The sequence below is a fragment of the Dermacentor andersoni genome, chromosome 11 (genome assembly GCF_023375885.2).
Source record: "Dermacentor andersoni chromosome 11, qqDerAnde1_hic_scaffold, whole genome shotgun sequence".
In the NCBI taxonomy this organism is placed as follows: Eukaryota; Metazoa; Arthropoda; class Arachnida; order Ixodida; family Ixodidae; genus Dermacentor; species Dermacentor andersoni.
Window position 1 is genome coordinate 93,010,389 of NC_092824.1, and position 17,786 is coordinate 93,028,174.

The 17,786-nt window shown below is 46.9% G+C and overlaps 1 protein-coding gene and 1 pseudogene across 2 annotated transcripts in view; one reads left to right on the forward strand and one right to left on the reverse strand.

Annotated features, from left to right (window-relative positions):
- The window catches only part of LOC126539049 (multiple PDZ domain protein-like), a 297,857-nt gene that overhangs the window by 23,871 nt on the left and 256,200 nt on the right, over nucleotides 1–17,786 (reverse strand). The window contains exons 3-5 of one of the 2 annotated variants that reach the window (XM_055075156.1): nucleotides 9,231–9,345; nucleotides 6,203–6,357; nucleotides 1,117–1,220 (exon numbers count right to left, since the gene is read on the reverse strand). In XM_055075156.1, the coding sequence (XP_054931131.1) occupies nucleotides 1,117–1,220; nucleotides 6,203–6,332 (234 nt within the window). In that variant the 5' untranslated portion in view covers nucleotides 6,333–6,357; nucleotides 9,231–9,345. Of the gene's footprint in view, nucleotides 1–1,116; nucleotides 1,221–6,202; nucleotides 6,358–9,230; nucleotides 9,881–17,786 lie in introns of those variants that run through there. The other variant, XM_050185759.3, reaches the window with a different exon arrangement.
- LOC126539282 (U2 spliceosomal RNA) lies at nucleotides 17,506–17,686 on the forward strand (annotated as a pseudogene).

Consider the following 17,786-nt stretch of genomic DNA (forward strand, 5'->3'; position numbering starts at 1 on the left):
CTTTGCCAGCCTATTTATTAAGAGAATGGAATGCGCACACAGCTTGCGAAGCACTTTGTTAACGCACAATCATTAAAAAATAAAGGAAACGGGTGTTTTAATACCATTTTATGCACTTGATTTACACAGAAGCTTGATGCTGTGACTACTTCACACTATACCAAGCCACATACCCCGCACTATAGATACACAGGTGTTCTGACTGCGACAAACCCATCTATCTACACGCGTTCAATACATCGCAACCTTCATCCGTAACCGTCGCCCTAAACAAGCACATTGAGATGCCTCGCTGTCCAGCTTCAACTCGCAGTACCAGCTCGATCTGGTCCGGAGAAAGTGCCGGGCGGCCATGGTTTACGGGACTCTAGGCTGAGGACTCCACTCGCACGCAAAGCCCCTGCGCTTCTCTGCGACTTATACGCAATAAGTGTTTTACCTCTCTCTCTTTCTCTTTGAACTTATCAGCATGAAATCGACTCGAGCGCAACAGCTATTCTACAGAAGTTTTCCCGTCAAGCTTATCGCAATACTACGAGCGATAAAATGACAGATATTTCTACGTCATTCTGCTTGTTAAGAAAGAAACGTCGCTCAGGATGTTCGAAATGTCGTTCGAGTTTGTTGTGACGGATGAACGACAACGTCTTGGTAGGCGCGAAAGCTCGCGAAGACAAAACGCGAGAGGCAAGAGCGCAAATTTGGGGCTGTTTGGTTGAACACCGACATACTGAACAAACAGCGCAGTGGAACAGGACTGCGACAATGCGACAACACCGGTGCTGACATTTAACTAACATCAGTGCTGATAATAAGGGTTGATAGCCCGAGCCCGTGTTGTCGTCTTCACGCAGTCCTGTTCTCTGCGTTGTTCAGATTGACGAGAGATAAAACGAGAGACAAAACGAGAGAAGAGAGAGAGAGAGAGGAGAGAGAGTTTGCCTAAAGAGAAAAGAAAGAAAAAACGTTATTTTTCTTTAACTTGTGGCTGAAAATTGCGAAGGTAAAGAAATCACTCGGCCGCTTTATAGAATGACAAGCATTCTTGTCAGAGATACGCGGCATATTGGGAATATCGCGAAATATTTAGGGGCATCGATGGGACCGCACACTTACCAAGTAGGTATCACTGCCCCCCATGATACTTATTCCAAGCTCGTTCCGCTCTTTCCTGAGCACTATCGTGGTTTCCACGAAGTCCTGCACAGTGCTGAGGGCAGCTGTGGTCGGGAAGAGGAGGAAACGTAAGCACAAGTCAAAATTTGTTTTCACTCCCTTCCAATATGTCACTGGAACTATTATTCTTTAATAGACTTCTGTAATTTCTGTAAAAAAAATGAAAATGAAGAAAATGAAGTCAGAAACTGGGAAATTATCTCCTTTAGTCATGAATTATGATTGAGCGTTTGTAAGGCCTCCAAATGTATACACATTTCTGGACACACGGTGCCAAGGTTACAGAAAAAATCGTTTTGACATGGATCATGAATATGTAAGCCACATGAAGTTGGTCATAGTAACTACGAAAACGATTACAGATTTTCACCTCTTATGTCCGCAATATATCCGTTATATCCGCTACATCATGAAAAGACCGGAACTATTTGTTACAAGCAGACACACTGGCTATCACTGAGGATTCCTTCAGACGCTTTGTGTATATATATATATATATATATATATATATATATATATATATATACAATCAAATATGATACAACACAGCTAATTAACAGCAGTGATACATGTAGCAACAAGTCTTATTTGTCGTCAAGCCTGGCATTGCACCTCTCAAAATACCATTATTTCGCATACAAAAGTAACTTATGGCATTCTTTTTGATCAACAGGGCGTTACAATTGCAGTGAGAACTTTGTTTAACATATTTACTTGTAGCCACCAATGGGAACGTTCACCAGTTTTGATATGGAGACGCAGTAAGCTGCGTCTCCATATCAAAACTCCGTGAATTAAATGGTTAATGTAAGCAAGTCAGAGTATACTACAACCTGAAGTTTACGAGCGACTCAGAGCTGCTGAACGCATGTCGAGTTGGCATGATTCGCAAGCTCTTTATGTGAAGCGGATGGGCGGTTAGGCGGCCACACTGTCGTGTCTACGAAGAGTCCAGCTTCTACTGCAAGCTGGCTCATCTTTCCCGTTGGCGTTATCTAGAGCCGCACAGATAACTCACCCCCACTTTTATCGCCGCTACAACCAACACAAGTAGTGTGGTTTGCTGGGCCAGTCCAGTTGGTGCACGGTGAACGTATAGGGGGTTACAGCAAGTACGGACGCGAGCACAAGTAAAAGGAACGGACTGGGCAACGCTGGTGTCCAGCGTTGTCTTGTCCGTTCCTTTTACTTGTGCTCGCGTCCGTGCTTGTTGGAACCCCCTATACGTTCACCAACACTAGACGCGTTCAAAGGCGGCGCCTGAGCGGAGCGATGGCCGTCATACATAAGCGAAGTTATTCACGCCGGCTAGCTTTCAGAATTATTCTCCTCTCAGAAACTTCCTACGCAGACCAAGATTCGCTTTCAGTTTGAAGCGAGTTAGAGCAGGCTTCCACGCGTTGCCTATCTTATCACCTTCGTCCCTGCTGTATTACACGATAAAGCCTAAAACACATATGCGTGGTGGTTTAACTATCGAACGGCTCCTCGCAAGTTTCGACGTCGTCTGGCTCGGACCTTGACCAAGATGTCCTGCTGGGACCAACCGAACCAAGTGTGGTGCAGTCTGATAACGGCACCTTCTTCCCTGATAGAAGCACTCTTCGCCATTCCCCCCCCCCCCCCCCCCCCCCCACTGGAAACAGAGCTCCTTGAATCAAGCAATGTGAAAAGCGCGGGATTTACTAAGGGTGCTCCCGAAGAAAAGAACAGCCCGCCGTGGTGGCGTAACGGCTTCGACGTTGCGCTAAATAACCCCAGGGTGGTCGAAGGTATGCCGGAGTTCCCCACTACGACACGCCTCGTGATCATATCGCGAAGCGCGAAACCCCGAGCTTGATCAAGAAAAAGAACAGCAAGAACGAACTAATGTAACTGCACTATTCGCAGCCTCTACGAGAATCGTCCGATGACGTCATCTTACAGTTGCGTCGCTGTCGTCCGTAAACACCTCTGAGCATGTCTGCAACGCCGTCGCATCGTCCCGCGCCGGTTGCTTCCAGGAACCGAGACGCGAAGGCACTGTTGGAGCGAGCGCTAGCGGATTGCAATGTAGCACGGCAAACAAGCCCGTGACGTAGGCAGCCGAACTTTCTGAAATAGCTGCCTGCGATAGACGGCGATATTTGTGGAACGGGCCGGCGACCCGGATAGGCGACTGAGGGAATGGAGGAAAAGACGACGGGGAGCTGAGAAGATAGCGAAAGGCGTCCGAAATAATTTGAATCGCCGCCTCCGTCTGGCGCTTTCTCACGCCTTGAGGAAGGGGCGCGCTATGTTTGGTCTCAATGCTTCAAGCTGGAGAAGCACAGGTTGCAGCGTTCTCACGGACGAGGTAAGACTGTTTGAGTAGTTACTGCGTAGCCGCGGGCGTTATTCAGTTTCAAGTTTCGGGGTACGAACGGCGTCTCCTCGTTTACATGTTTAAAAACCATAAGAGGGGTTGAAGACCAGCGAAAATCTGCTGCACGTGCCATTAAAGGGGATTGGCGAGCAACGCTTAGCGTATAGTCCGGTCATTCTTTTTTTCGAGCCTCGATTTGCCCGTGTGATTGGTTCGTGTGACAAAGGTTGTTTAAAAGCGCCGAATTGCCATGCACGAGGGTACGGGATCAAATATCGGCCGCGGCGGCAGCATTTCGATGAGGACGAAATGCGAAAACGCTCCCGTGTATTCGGGGCACGTTACACAATCCCAGGTGGCCATAATCAATTTGCAGTGGTCCGACACGCCTTGGTTCACAGTTCTCCAGTTAAAATCGGTGGGAAATTTGGTAGTGTAAATGAGGGAACGAACTTTCAAGTTCAAAACCTGCGCAATAATACTTTCTATTCCTGCTATTAGTTACATTCGGGCGAAAATGAGGCAGATATGCTGTAGCTAGTGCTAGAGTGTAAGGAACTGAGAACAGAAGCAGTGCGCTGGGAATGTCGGATGCTTTCTCCAGCGGCAAATATCGTTTTCTGAAAAGTTTCGTGTGAAAAGAAATATTGGGGTCAGGACGACAATGGCGTGCTACTCGCGCTTAGCTCAAGGGCCGCGTCGAGCGATGGCCTTGGGGAATGGTTTGCTGCTCGGTGATCACTTAAAGAACGCCCAGGTCGTTCTCCGCGGGTTCTGGGTACGATAGCTGGGAAGCATGGCGAAACGATTTGAGGAAACGCATTATTGAATAGCGGTGGGCAGACGGCGATCTTAAAAAAGCGCGTTGCGTAGCCATCGCCCGTTTTCCTGCTTCCATGCGTTGCAAGGCAGACCCGCCTGGAACCAGCTCGATCCGTTTCTTCGCATTCGTACCCATCTTGAGAATCTATATCTGCCCTAGACTCGGTTGCCTTTTAAAATATGGTTTTTGGTTTGCCCTGTAAAGCTTGTTTTGCTGCTAAGCGACCAATAGTAAGGGAAAGCCGCCTTAACCAAGGGACATCGAAAGGATGCAATACGATGGGGAAAGAGGCGTTGCAGCGATGTTTTGAGAAAAATGGAACTCGGTTTTCCGATGCCGTAAGGAGGCCGCAAGTATAGAACGCCACATGGTGCCATTAATAGCAACCATACTGATCACTGCCATTGGCGGCAGCACCACTTTTTTGATCCGTGTTTTCACGGCGCGTCACCTTTCGTGATGACTGGCGCTGTTTTCGTGTCCCTGATGAATTGTCTTCGAATTGCTTGACGAGGCACCGTTACAGAATATTTCAACTTGATTGATAAAGACCACTTGTTTTCATGTTGAGAAAGAAAAAAGATCTCTCTGTAGTAGCGTTTGGAGGTGGAGTAGGGAGAGTTGCTTAAAGACCAGATAGGAAATTATTAAGTTTCTGCGTTCAGCAATGTGAACGTCTGGAACGGTTAGCATTTCGCGTGGAGCTGTTTGTTATACCCACTGCACCTTTAGCAAGAGGTTGCGGACAGACGCATCGTTGGTAATTCAGATAACAGACTAAGATAACGAGTTATGTGAGTCTAACGTTGCAAAATGTTTGTAAGGTATTTCATTACACGCCTTGCTTGCGTCCAGAGTTTGGTTGCGGGCACATGAGTTATCACGGATTTGAGTTACGTCACATAAAGAAACACCACCTAAAGACAACGTTCTGCGCTTTTGTTTTGTCTATTTTTGTGTTCGTGCATCTGTGAATAAGCGTGTTGCGTCCACAGCAACAATGGCGACCGAGCTAATTCACCAGCAATATGAACTTAATTAGGTGCCTGAGTAAACTCCCAACTTTTTAATATAAAGCGAGAGTGATGCAATGGTGATTAATTACGCCCTGTTAGTACAACACGATTCATCTCACCTTATTCAAAAGTCCGCCTAATCTTAGGTATCACCTTCACCGCTGCCCTTTCCCTCAACACAGGGGTGGCCAGCCGGTATTTACACTGGCTAATCTACCTGTATTTCGTCTCGTTTCCCCCCTCCTGCTTTACCTTAGCAAAAAAAAAAAAAAAAAAAAAAAAGATACCGCCTTTTTATTTAGGATATTTTGTGTGTACTCGTTGATACACGAGCCCGCTAAAGACAGGTAAGAACGAAGGGATGAGACGTGGTGAAATCCGCTCGGGTTATTTCGCCGTTTCCTCACCAAGTTCACCACACAGGAACCAAACCACGCAATCTCGTTCCTGTACACCGGTGGTCCTGTCGGCGCGGCCGCTAGCTTCAGTTCTGCCGTTTTGCAGCTTTCAGGAGTGGCCTCCTGTTCATTCTTCTAGAGACGGCACATAGCTGTCTATCCCCCAGGACATTTGACGCAGCTCTTCTGCCTCGTTCATGTATGTTTGACCATTCCCATTATCTGTTTCTTTTGCTGTTCGTTTGCTCGCACAATGTGATTGAACGGGTCACTTTCTTGGCGGACCTTACCCTCTTAATCGCAGAACAAACACTACCTCCCCCCCCCCCCCCCACCCGCTTCCCCGCCTTCTTTGTTTTTTTTTAGGCGAATGTAACTTCGACTTTGTGTTGTCTAGACACCTGCGAAACATATCAAAGGGAAAACATGTTTGGGGGTCACGTACCCCTGGGGAAGACCGCGTGCCGCGGGGAGAGCCGGTTCTGGTCGCACGGGGGCGTCGAGTCGATGTACAGGTCGACGGGGTCGTACAGGGCGTCAGCGTCGGCAATCTTGTAGTTGTCCTTGTTGGTCATGCTGGCGCGCACCAGGCGCACAAGGCTGCACCAGAGGAGACGGGGAGGTGTGAACAAAGGAACGGGATAGTTACGACGAAACGGAAGTACGCACACAGTCCGGCGAGCTCACGTGTGTCTAGAGAAAGTATTCGCATTCGAAACAAGGCAGTGTGTTCACTGGAAGATGGTCATTTTGGACATTTTTATCGGTAGCGGACGAATGAGGGAAGCCTCAGCCAGGAGCCGACATTTCGAAAAGTGCGCTTGTATTTGTCAGGACGCTGGCAAATACAAGTACCCATGTCGAAACGGTTTCTGCTCGCTGATGATTGATTGATTGATTCATAAGGTTTAACGTCCCTAAGCAACACTGGGGCTGTGAGAGACTCCGTGTAATGTAGGCCTCCGGATTTATTTTGACCACCCGGAGTTCTTTAGTGTGAACCTATATATAAGCGTTACAGGAGCGTTCGTGCCTTTCGTCCACATCGAAACGCGGCCGCCGCTTTTGGGTATCGAACCCGGCACCTCGGGCTCAACAGCAGAATGTCTATAGCCAGTGGGCCGCCGCAGCGGGTGGGCTGAGGCGTCCTATTACTTTGTCTCACTGTTGCCCAGAACTACGCAGACCACCTAATGCGACATACGAAACAGTATAGAGCCGGGCCGTAGCAGTGAGCCTCCCACGATGCTTTGAATAGGATCTTGTCAGAATCAGCGATGTCGGTACTTGATTTGGTTTGCGCTAGGCTCTGCATCTCCGCTGGATGACCTTTGTGACATTTGTTTTAGAAATGACTTATGCACTCACTTTCGGCGCCGAAAGCGAAAGCGCCTTTCAAGCGCACGTTCAGCCTTGCGCACAAAAAAGAATGCGGGTGGTGAGCTTTTGGTTTTGTGCGCCAAAACCAAACGTGCATGTCCTTCTACATTGGCCTTACGCATCAGAACATCAGAGTATACACATGTTTATGTTTTGCGTTATATTCCTGCGCCTTAGTGACTGTACTCTCTTGAGCAACGGGAAGCGGCACAAACAAATTGCTTACAACAGGATGTGGAGGGTAAATGTACATGCACAACATAAATGTGCTCGGTGAGGCTAATTGTCCATGAGAGAGTTGCTTTTTACGTATGAAAACGTCGGGACAGCTTCCACACACCACGAGTATTCTTTGCTTAAAACACGAATTCCTTGTTCCCTCTAATATTGTTCGCGGCTGTGCGTATATTCGTGGCGCAAGCGTCGAGCAACTACGCAAAGCGCCGATAAACGTATGAGGCCTGGCAATGCGAACCGCCACTCCGCGTAACACAATCTTCGCCTTCACGACATTGTCACATACACTCTCAGCTAAAGGGTCGACGCTCTATGCGGTATAATCTTTCAGATCCCACTGTTCTAAACACGGTCGGTGTAGGAAATCTGCAAAAAAAAAAAAAAAAAGAAAAAAAAAACTGCAAGATTACCCACGTCTGGCTCGACAGAGTCTGTTTGTTGCAGACTGACGAAAACTGTGAATGCACGTGATTGTTGGAGTGCCGATGCGTAACGTGTCGACATGAGACAGCCGACCAGGCCCCTACAGCCACGAGCCACATGAACGCGGTTAGCATCAATGTGTTCTAAACATTGAGGCGCACAAAAAGAAAGTTGAAAAAAATACACGGCACTCTTTAACATCCAGTTAACAGTTAAGAACCAAATGCGTTGCAAATACCATAAGGAGCAAAAAGAACGAATGCACCAACGGAAACTGATAAGGTAGAAATACACTGACGTATACACAGAACCGAGGAAAAAAAAAAGGAAACTGAAAAAGAAAGCATCAAAAATTAAAACTGGGTACAGAAAGTAGAATTTTGATTGCTTCCTAAAACAATAGGTGGCGATCGAGGCTCAATTAAACTGGGTAGTAAAGGTCGAAGTTTCGCGATTCATTGACACTATTCCGTAATTGGCTTTGCAGCTGTTTTATATCTGGCTAGCTAAAGCTTTATCTCCTTTCAGTTATCTGTTGCCAAAACTGGAATAATTCGCACTAAGTTGCATAGGGTATGGACGTGTTAACTCGGATAATCGTCCATTAATTAATAATTTAAAACTATCTGTGCCAGTACTTCGCGCTTCGAGGAAACAGTTTTTTTTTCGTGTAGCTGCGGAGAATCGAGAATGTAAAATTGACGCTTTCTTTATAGAATAAAAAAAAAGTATAGTTGTCACTCTTCTTTCCGTCTCTCCCAAAAGTGGTACTATACGCAGAGCGTCGAAAAAAAGAGAAAAAAAAATAATGTAGAAAATTTATAGCGTGTATTTAGATGCACATCTAAAACATGAAACAAATCAATCAGACATCAAACGTGGCATGAACGCGGTCAATGACACTCGGACGCCATAATTGAAATATATACATCAAAATATTCATTTGGCTAATAAATACAAATAATTGCCGCAAATATAATACAGCAGGATTTAGATTTGTTTTTCTGGATAGGTACGGTTCACGCCTGCGTGAACAGTTTATACATACACTGATCCCTTGAAAGGAATAGCAAATAGGCGGCAATATGCTTTATTTGAGCGAATCAATTGGCGCTTTATTCTATATAATAATAATATTCTATATATAGGATAATAATATTTCTTGGGTTTTAGCAAGCAGACACAATGACGTGGCATATAAGAAGTTGTACTTCTAGATAGTTATCTTAAATTTTGTTCAGTGCACCATTACAGTGGCCACGGCGCTGTTATGGAAACCTAAAATAAAAGAAAGAAAGAAAGAAAGGAAAAGAACGAATGCATGCATGCATGAATGAATGAATGAATGAATGAATGAATGAATGAATGAATGAATGAATGAATGAATGAATGAATGAATGAACGTCGAGGACGAATGAGCCGAGGCGTATTACCATAATTCTGCGCGATCTCAGCACGACAAAGGAGGTTCAGCCGATGCGGGTGCCGTGGTCACGCCTCGGGTTCCTAATCAGCCAGATTCCTCCGGATTGAGTGAGGCGCCACCATCTGTAAAAAAAAAAGAAAAGAAAAAAGAAAGAACGTAATTAGGTTACAGGGAAGAGGTGCGGAAAGTGTCACGAAAAAAAAAAAAGAGCGTTGTTACGACCAGACAGTTCTGACATCAAAACAACGACATTTGAACTTACTGGGCGGCTTTTTAGCTGAGCACCGCCCGCGGGGGGGGGGCGGCAAGCATCAATTTCGCACTTTAGATAAATGCGCGCCACAGCGCGTATACCAGACACAAGTAAACGCGCAGTAAGCTCGGCTGCAAGAGAGAGAGAGAGAGCAAGGACAGGAAAGGCAGCCAGAAGAGCACCCTGTTTGCTCTACCCGAACGACGACAAAACCAAGCGGCCGCAACGTCCTTCTCGGCTGCAATCGGCTCAGCAGAGAGGCCAGGGGGGCGTTCCTAACATATATATGTTAGGAAGATTCGATTGAGTGCCGCAGTTGTTAAGTAACTTAGCGCATAATGGCTCACAATCCCCCTGCGAAGAATTCCCGCGTCACCCTTTTATTTTTTCTCTTGGTCTTTTTTTCCATGTCGATGTTATCTCGGCAGGAAGGGCGTGCCTCAATCTGATTTACGGCGCCTCGATGCGCGCGCTCTCCGCTAGTCTGATTATGCTTCTGAGGAAAAAAAATGGTACCGGTGGGCGAGGGGGGCGGGTGTTCATTAAAACCTGCTTTACGAAGTGAACTCTGGACTGAGATGCTAGATAAGGCTGACGCTTTCTTTCTAAGGGCTTTTATTATATTTAAATTTACCATCTTTTTCATTCCGAGAAACCTTATAAATGAATAAACAATGCTGCCCCTTATAAATTTGCAACACACTGAGGTTATCCCGCTCCCGCTCCCATGTGTAGGGTAGCAAACCGGTTAGGCAAAACTGGTTAACCTCCCTGCCTTCCTTCTCCACTTTTTCCTTCCTTCCTGAGGTAAACTTTCGCATCGGTACACACATAAAGTTTTTTTATTCCCCTGACTATTTTTTTTAGACGCTGTAGAGAATCGCACGAAAGCTGATATTTGTTAAGTATTCCGCGAAACAAAGTTCGGATAGTGTAGACGAGCACAATTATAATAGCGCAGCTATTAAAATTACGCTATCCACTTGCTGCACTGGTCAGATGACGCTGCTATGTCATAGTTTAAGAAAAGTGTACTTTACTATTCAATTCAGGTGCGCATTTAGATCAGTGAACTCAAGGACAGGCCTTCTCTGCAAAACTGTTTTGTATAATCAAAGGTTAACATTCGGCAGGTAAATGCATAGTTGGGTACAACTGAAATAAAGAGAGAGAAAAATAAAAATAAAGTAAGGACGCAGGTAAGCACTGCCACGCGTCAGGTCATCTCATCCCTGAAGAAATGGTCGGTCGGGCTTCGACACATCGATTTTTTAATATAAGAATAATTGTTGGTTGGCGTTTTCTTCAAGTATCCGGGGAAAACTACACGAGAGTTAATTTCTTTTATTTACTTATTCATTTATTGATTATGCTGCGGGGACGTAAGCGCTTAGTAGTAACAACTGGACATCAGACACGAATGGGGACGAAAGAAGTAAGGGGGGGGGGGGGGGAGAAGGACTTCGTCCTATAGTTACTGCGCGCTGCACACCCCTGCAACGTAATGGAATAATGGGAAGCCAAAATCTGGAACATAATGGCGACCCTTCCAAGCCGCTTATTTAAGTGGATCTCACGTCGCTTATTTAAATACATCGATATGTATATATATCTACAAATTCACAGTGTCGACACCGTATAGTTGTCGCCTTCGTACCGGGTCTGACATCTTCCTCTGACAACGCAGATCCGAATTTATACGTGGGTGCGTATTCTATATAAAAGGCAGGCCTTCCCCACTTCAATTACGCCCCATATTCGCGGCCAAAAAGTGTTTCCGTCGCAACGCCTCGCTGGATGCGCGAGTAGAACGTCCTTCTCGCTACGTGTCGTGCCCCGTGACTGCTTCCCACGTGTTGACCGTTGACTGCGCTTCCAGGGACACCAATAAAGTACAAATAACACGAGGAACACATGCGCCGCGCTAGCTTAAAGACAATGGGGCTGCGTTGCCGCTGATGGGGACCGAACAGAAAAATGCTCGAGTACCGGCCGTGCATTGAGTGCGCGTTAAAGAAGCCCAGGTGTTCGAAATTATTCCTTAGTATCCAACGACGGCGTGCCTCATGATCAGATCGTGTTTTCTTTTATTTCTTTTGGAGGGGGGAGGGGGGCGCGTAGAACCGCGGACTCTAATTAACTGATTAATCCATTAAATAATGATCGCGAGGAGACGAGAAGAACACACGAAACGCAGAGACACGGCGCTAGTTAGGTTATGCTAGGTTGTGTTAGGTTGGATATGGTCTTCGTCTGCTTTGCGCTACGCTAGCATTCCAAGATGCCACGCCGACTGGTCCTCATCGCAGCCTTTTGTGCTGCCAACTCGCGTCATAGTAGCTGGAAGCGTGTTACGCTGTTTGTTCCGCAATTGTTTGGAATTTCTGTGTGACTTTCGATGAGGCTTGCTTAACGATTGTTAAAAGCACTTCTTGTTGGGCTAGTTGGTAGCTGTTCATTCGCCCTGTCCCGTTCTCTTCTCGTGTGTGTGTCCGCTCAATTGGCGTCTTCATATTTTATAATTAACGATTGTTGTTGTGCACACGACGCACCTATATATGATGGGCAAGTGGTCACGTGTTCACGCGTAGAGGCCGCGCTGAAAGGCTAACGCTGGGTGGCGAGCACATATGCAGAGGAAGCGCGTTCACCGGAAGTGCCGGGATTGCCAACTTCCTTTGACGTCGCTATAACGAACCCCGCCTGAATGACTGAGCTGGCAAAGGAGCGAACACAAGTACACGGCTGAAGCGCGCACGCTTCGCGAAGTCAATTTCCTTTCTGCGTCAGAGGGCAACACCATCGTCCAGGCGCTAATTATTTCAGCAGCCTAATTTCCGTCCAGAAGCAAGGAGTCAGAGCGAAGGAGTAAAGTCAAGGGCTAATGTGGAGCCGTGGGAAACATTTTTACCGGAGCTCTGCGCATAAATTTCGGCCGATTGCTTTTCTTTAAACGTGAGCCTTCAGCAACGCACCCGTTACAATAGAACAAATGAACAGGCAAGTTTACTTATTGTTTAAGCGCGCCAAACACAAATGTGAACTAAATACCCGAGCAGATCAAGCTGCTTCCGATTTCTAATGAGGTCTGCGTTTATTGCACTTTTATTCGACAACGATCTTGCCACTATGGGCGTAATCTAATGTTGACAAGCTATCCGAAGCGCTCCACGGGGCGGCGTCTGCCATATCTCCAGTGTCGCTTTGGGGCATCGAAACACGTGACTCAATCATTCGCCTTAACTTCATAGCGAGTTGTGGGAGGTGTGGGTTCTCCTTTCAGTAAATTCGATCCCGCCTTTGAGGAAGAGCGCGCTAACCCAGCTTGCTTTGATCAATCGCGGGATACGGCGCACACAATTCACGTCCTTCGCTATCGGATATATCACTATCGCCGTCGTGAGTCGCTGCATTCGTTGTCGGCACGGCTTCTTTGATCGAGCACGCCCGCCCCCTTGGTTGTCTCCTGGGTAATCTGACTTCCAGCCCGCCGTCCCGGGGGTGCGCCGACGAAACGGGGCATATTGACGCCACAAAAGAGGGTCCGCTCCGTGCTTCCTATTATACGTTTCCCCGGTGACAGGGTAAAAAAGAGAGAACATCTCGGGTTGTGACCGCTGACCTTTTAGTATACGACCGGTCTGTACTTCGTCGTCTTGTTTAGCCACTAGCCTTAATATGACGCTAAAGATAAACACACCGGATTGAGTCGCGTGCTCTGACTAAGACTTGATGGCCGCGCGCTAGTCTTCATGGATCAATTTTCTGCGTGCGGCCAGCTTCTCGCCCCAGGAAGTCACTGCTAATTCCTATTCAATTCTTATCTGTATAGGGTTTTGCCGAAGGAAGCTTTCCTCTCGAACTTGCGCACTAGTTGTCATCGGAAACTAGGTCAGTGTTTCTTAGCAGGCTGGACAAGTAGTCAGAAGGCAGCTAATGTTATTGAGGTTAGGAAGCGGCATTGTGCTTTATGGGGCTTTTAGAAAGTACACGTGATGAATCCTTTCGGGCCTTTTTGAACGTCTCTGTCTCGCCAGTCGTGTGATACAAGCCAGTAGGCAGCTCTCGGGAAAGCTTTGTTTCGCTCTCCGAAGGTTCATCGTTAGGTCTGAAGAGGACAGGAAACCGAAAATCGCAGTGGTTGTCCACGGTGTAGCGTTTTTAAGCGAACTGATTTCGATCTCAGTCATATCAACGTCGCTCGCTTACGCGTTAATTCTCTTGCTGACAACATCTTGGTCGGTGGCGAAAAGACGACTTGCGTGCAGAGAAAATAGCAAAGAAACGTAAATAGCCTTTACGCTTGTCGATCCCTCTCGTGCCCCGACCGTGGCAGCGGTGACGCAATCGCGAAAGGCGTCACAGGTTTCGTGTGCTTTTAGCTGATATGGGCCTTTTTAGCTGATATGGGCTGACAGCGTGTTGTCTGGGTCGTGCGACGTCAGCAGAAATCATTATAGCCGGCGTCTCTAAGACTAGTGAGATTCGAAGGACGAGCGCCACAGGGTCGTCGTAGCTACGTCGAGCGGTATTTTAACGAGCATACTGATAGTTTCAGCTTGTCCCTAAACGTATTACCGTTTTTGGAATACGGGGCTTCCCCGCGGAGAGGTGTGCCACAGCCGCAACGCCGTTAGCGGCAGCTTGTGACGCAGAAAGGTCACAAAGCTAATATTGCGATGAGCTACTGTATTCTACTTGAATGCTGCTCTAAAGTGTTGTGGCGGCGCAATCGGTAACACACGGTCATTTTATTATTTTGCTTTCGGCAAGAACACTACCGCAACGCATAAAAAGTTTCGAACGCTTTGTTGTTGGACAGAGCATCAGTACATTTCGCTAACAACCTTGCTGTGTCCATCCACGGCGACGGTAAACTGGTAAACCGGTGAGAAGTTGACGGATAAGCTAAAAAACGCCGATATAGCACCGTTGATGACTGCAGCGGTTGCCTTTGCCCAGGATTCCGTCGAAAGCGGTGTCACTGCAATAGCAAATCTTACAAAAGTTGAGAGAGATAGGTCAGACACCACTTAGACAGCCAGCGGGACAGCCGTCAATTGAAGTGACTAAGGCGAAGGGTTATAGGTTGTGTTTGGGAAGCCTTACGGACTTTCTTGGTAAACCTGTACGCCTTGCTTGTTGGCGATGAACGATCAACTAGTTAGATTTCTGTAAAAAACGTGAATCCTTTACCTTTCGCGCCATATGCCCTCTTGGCCATTCTATGCGTTCAATTTCCGCCTTGCATGATGAAACCTGATCAGACAAACATTTGCCGAATCCGTGAAGTTCGAACCCCCAATAGGATGGCTTACAGCAAAATCATAATGGATGCTGGCACGTGGACCTACCGTGATGTGCCAAAATAGTTAACGCCCTCAAGGCGACTGACAAAATGACCAGAGAGTCGGCATGCGTGGGTCAGCACACACGTTGGACAAATGGGCGGATGGTGAGGAACAATCTAGAATACGGACTAGCCTAGACTCGCGTCTGGCTGGGGTTAAGCTATCAAAGTTCACAAGAACAAACCTATTCGCTGCTGCGCGCGATTTAATAGTGCCGATCAAGCAGGACGAGTTTGACTTTAAGTTGTAAAGCACTCTCTAGACGCGAGACTGACATGCAGTCACGTCCGCACCTTGTATGGTTATCGCAGAGTAGTATGTTAACGTACGCAAGCTACGTTAGCGGTTTCTTGTTTGAAGAATTTGTTCGTAGTTCAGTACGACAAAGATAGAGATGTGGAAATTCATTTACAAATAATAAATAAGGTGCTTATAGGGCGCGTAACCCCTACATCCAAGAGTTACACCCAAGAGTTGTATGAGGAAAAAGGGAGGGAGGTTAACCAAGCCGAGCCTGGTTGGCTACCTTACACTAGGGAAATGGAAATCTAATATGAGCGGGAAGGGTGTTTACAGTATGCCGAAAGTTCAATGTGGCCACTGGGTTTTCCACAGGAGATTGAGCGAATATATTAAATTTCTGGACATGGAAATAATGAGACATTATGAACATTGGTAAGCGTTGCCTTGCGCCCAAGCTACGATTTTGATTACATTGGTGTTGCTTCATGTTTGCAATTTCTATAACTATAAAACAGAGAATAACAACGTTTGCAACTTATTGTTACAGTTTTTTGTCCAGCATTTTGCATGTCTGCATAAAACTCCACAGTTACACTCCGGTTCGTACTGTATGGACCTTTAGTTTAGGAGCGCCATGGCCGGTCGTTACCGTGATAACAATGCAACCAAAAACTTTGTAAAGGTGTTCGCGCAGCCACTTTCCTGTTCTCGAGGTGATCAATCATCGGACTTGAATTTGAATTTAAAAAAAGAAAGAAGCGATGTCAGGGTTTTTCTCAGTTGCTTCTTTTCGAAGCAATCGCTCGAGTGGCTGCAGTATATCGTAACGTGGGGTTCGGCCATAATGCCCTGCAAGAAGCTAAATCGCGCGAAGAAATGTGGGAACAGATTCTTATTAAACATGCAAAGCGTCCTCATTTGAATAAACCACCCTGCGCTCACGTTTTTTTTATTCTCGATCACCCTTGAATATACTTAGCGGGACACGCCGAAAGACACCAGCCTTTATGTACGCACAAAAAAAAAAAAAAAAAAAAACTTGTTCACCTTATAGTGATGTTATAGTCTCCCGCCGGCAACACAAGTTGCCAACATTTCCAATACCTGAAAAAGATGGATCGATCGACCGATCAATCTTCCGTTGCTGGAATTAAGAATTACCACGGGAGTCACGAACATCGTTATGCCAGCTGCTGGAGGCTGCGTTTCGCACGCGCAGCGACGACTGCGTCGCTATGGCGTTAGGCTGTAGTGCGCGAGGTTGTGGGTTCGACTCCCGACTCTGGTGGCTGGGTGCCAATTGGGGCGCATTATCATTAAAAGAAAGGAAGAACTAAAACGTTCGTATACCCAGGTTATGGTAAACGAATAAGAACCGTAGTTTGTCGTCGAAATTAACCAGGCACCCTGCACTGCGGTGCATTTCACAGTAGATTTTTTTTTTTCGTAACGCATTGAATCACTGGGCAGGAAGTTATCATTACCTGTTAATGTATAAAAACTACTTTTTCAGGTGGTTATGAACGACAAGGAGGGAAACGGAGAGGCCCGATTTTGGTTGATCGCAGTCGCATGAAGCCAACAGACAATGAAGCCAAGGAACGTGTCCAGTACATTTAAAAAAAAAAATTGAAGTGGATATGAAGAAATAAAAGGAAAGGAATGGTGGATAAAAAAAACACTTTGCCGTAGGTCGGAAACGAACTTTCATCTCCGCATTACGTGTGCGGTGATTTTACCAATTGATCTATCGCGACACAGTCTTTTCGTCCACTTTATTGGATTTTTTTTTTTGCATACGTATTACACCTAGCCCTGGGAGCGTTAGCCAGCGCCACCACTCAGGACAGTGACGTCGAATGTGGAACACCCTTTCTGCCGCAGGGCCTCACGCAGTATAAGTAAACTTGGGAGGAGGTAACTGACCAACTAGAAGCCCTGAATCTCGACAAGAAATTGTTGGAGAAACGAACGAGAACGATCCTCGAAGTAAGCCAAAATGATGAGCCGTTCCACTCTGTGAAGGTGGATGACCTGCGAAGCTGTTTAGCACGCGACACAAAGGTACGAACTGATTTGGTTGTTTACAACTTTATTGAATTGTCCGGCAAGTCTTTGGCTACGCGGGCTCAGGTCTCCCACGACGTGACTTCGAGATCTTGTCTCAAGGCCGCCTCGCTGGCCTGCTGGACGGCCCAGAGTTGGTCGCCGAGGTCGGAGCTGGGCAGAGCGGCGGCTCACCCTAGCGATCTCATTTACGGTGATTTTTTATCTACATTCGCGTGGACGACGGGACCGCCTCCCCGAGGAGCCGGAGGAAACTAGACGCGCGTGGCGTTTCGATGGGACCGCCACCAGGGGAGAGCGGAAGGAAAGGAAAGTCGATACGCAAGCGCTTGGAACGTCGGCAACGAGAGGGCGGTGCGAACGTAGACACGGCCGACGAGATTCAAAGTGTAGTATCTGTTCTTATCAGCTTTAACATCTGATACGGATTCTATTTCGACCTAAGATAATAAACTTATTTTTCCAAGTTGACCGAGTGCTTGAAGCCCGCTTCACCTCCGCCGCGGGTCGGCCCGGTATTGCACCGTCTCCGGTATCAGCCCACGATTTTTGCTCACGCACAACAAATATGCAAGAAACCCTTACTATAGTTAGCTTCGCTCTAATGGCCCCTTATGCGGACAGCAGAAATCAAATCGACGCACTAGCA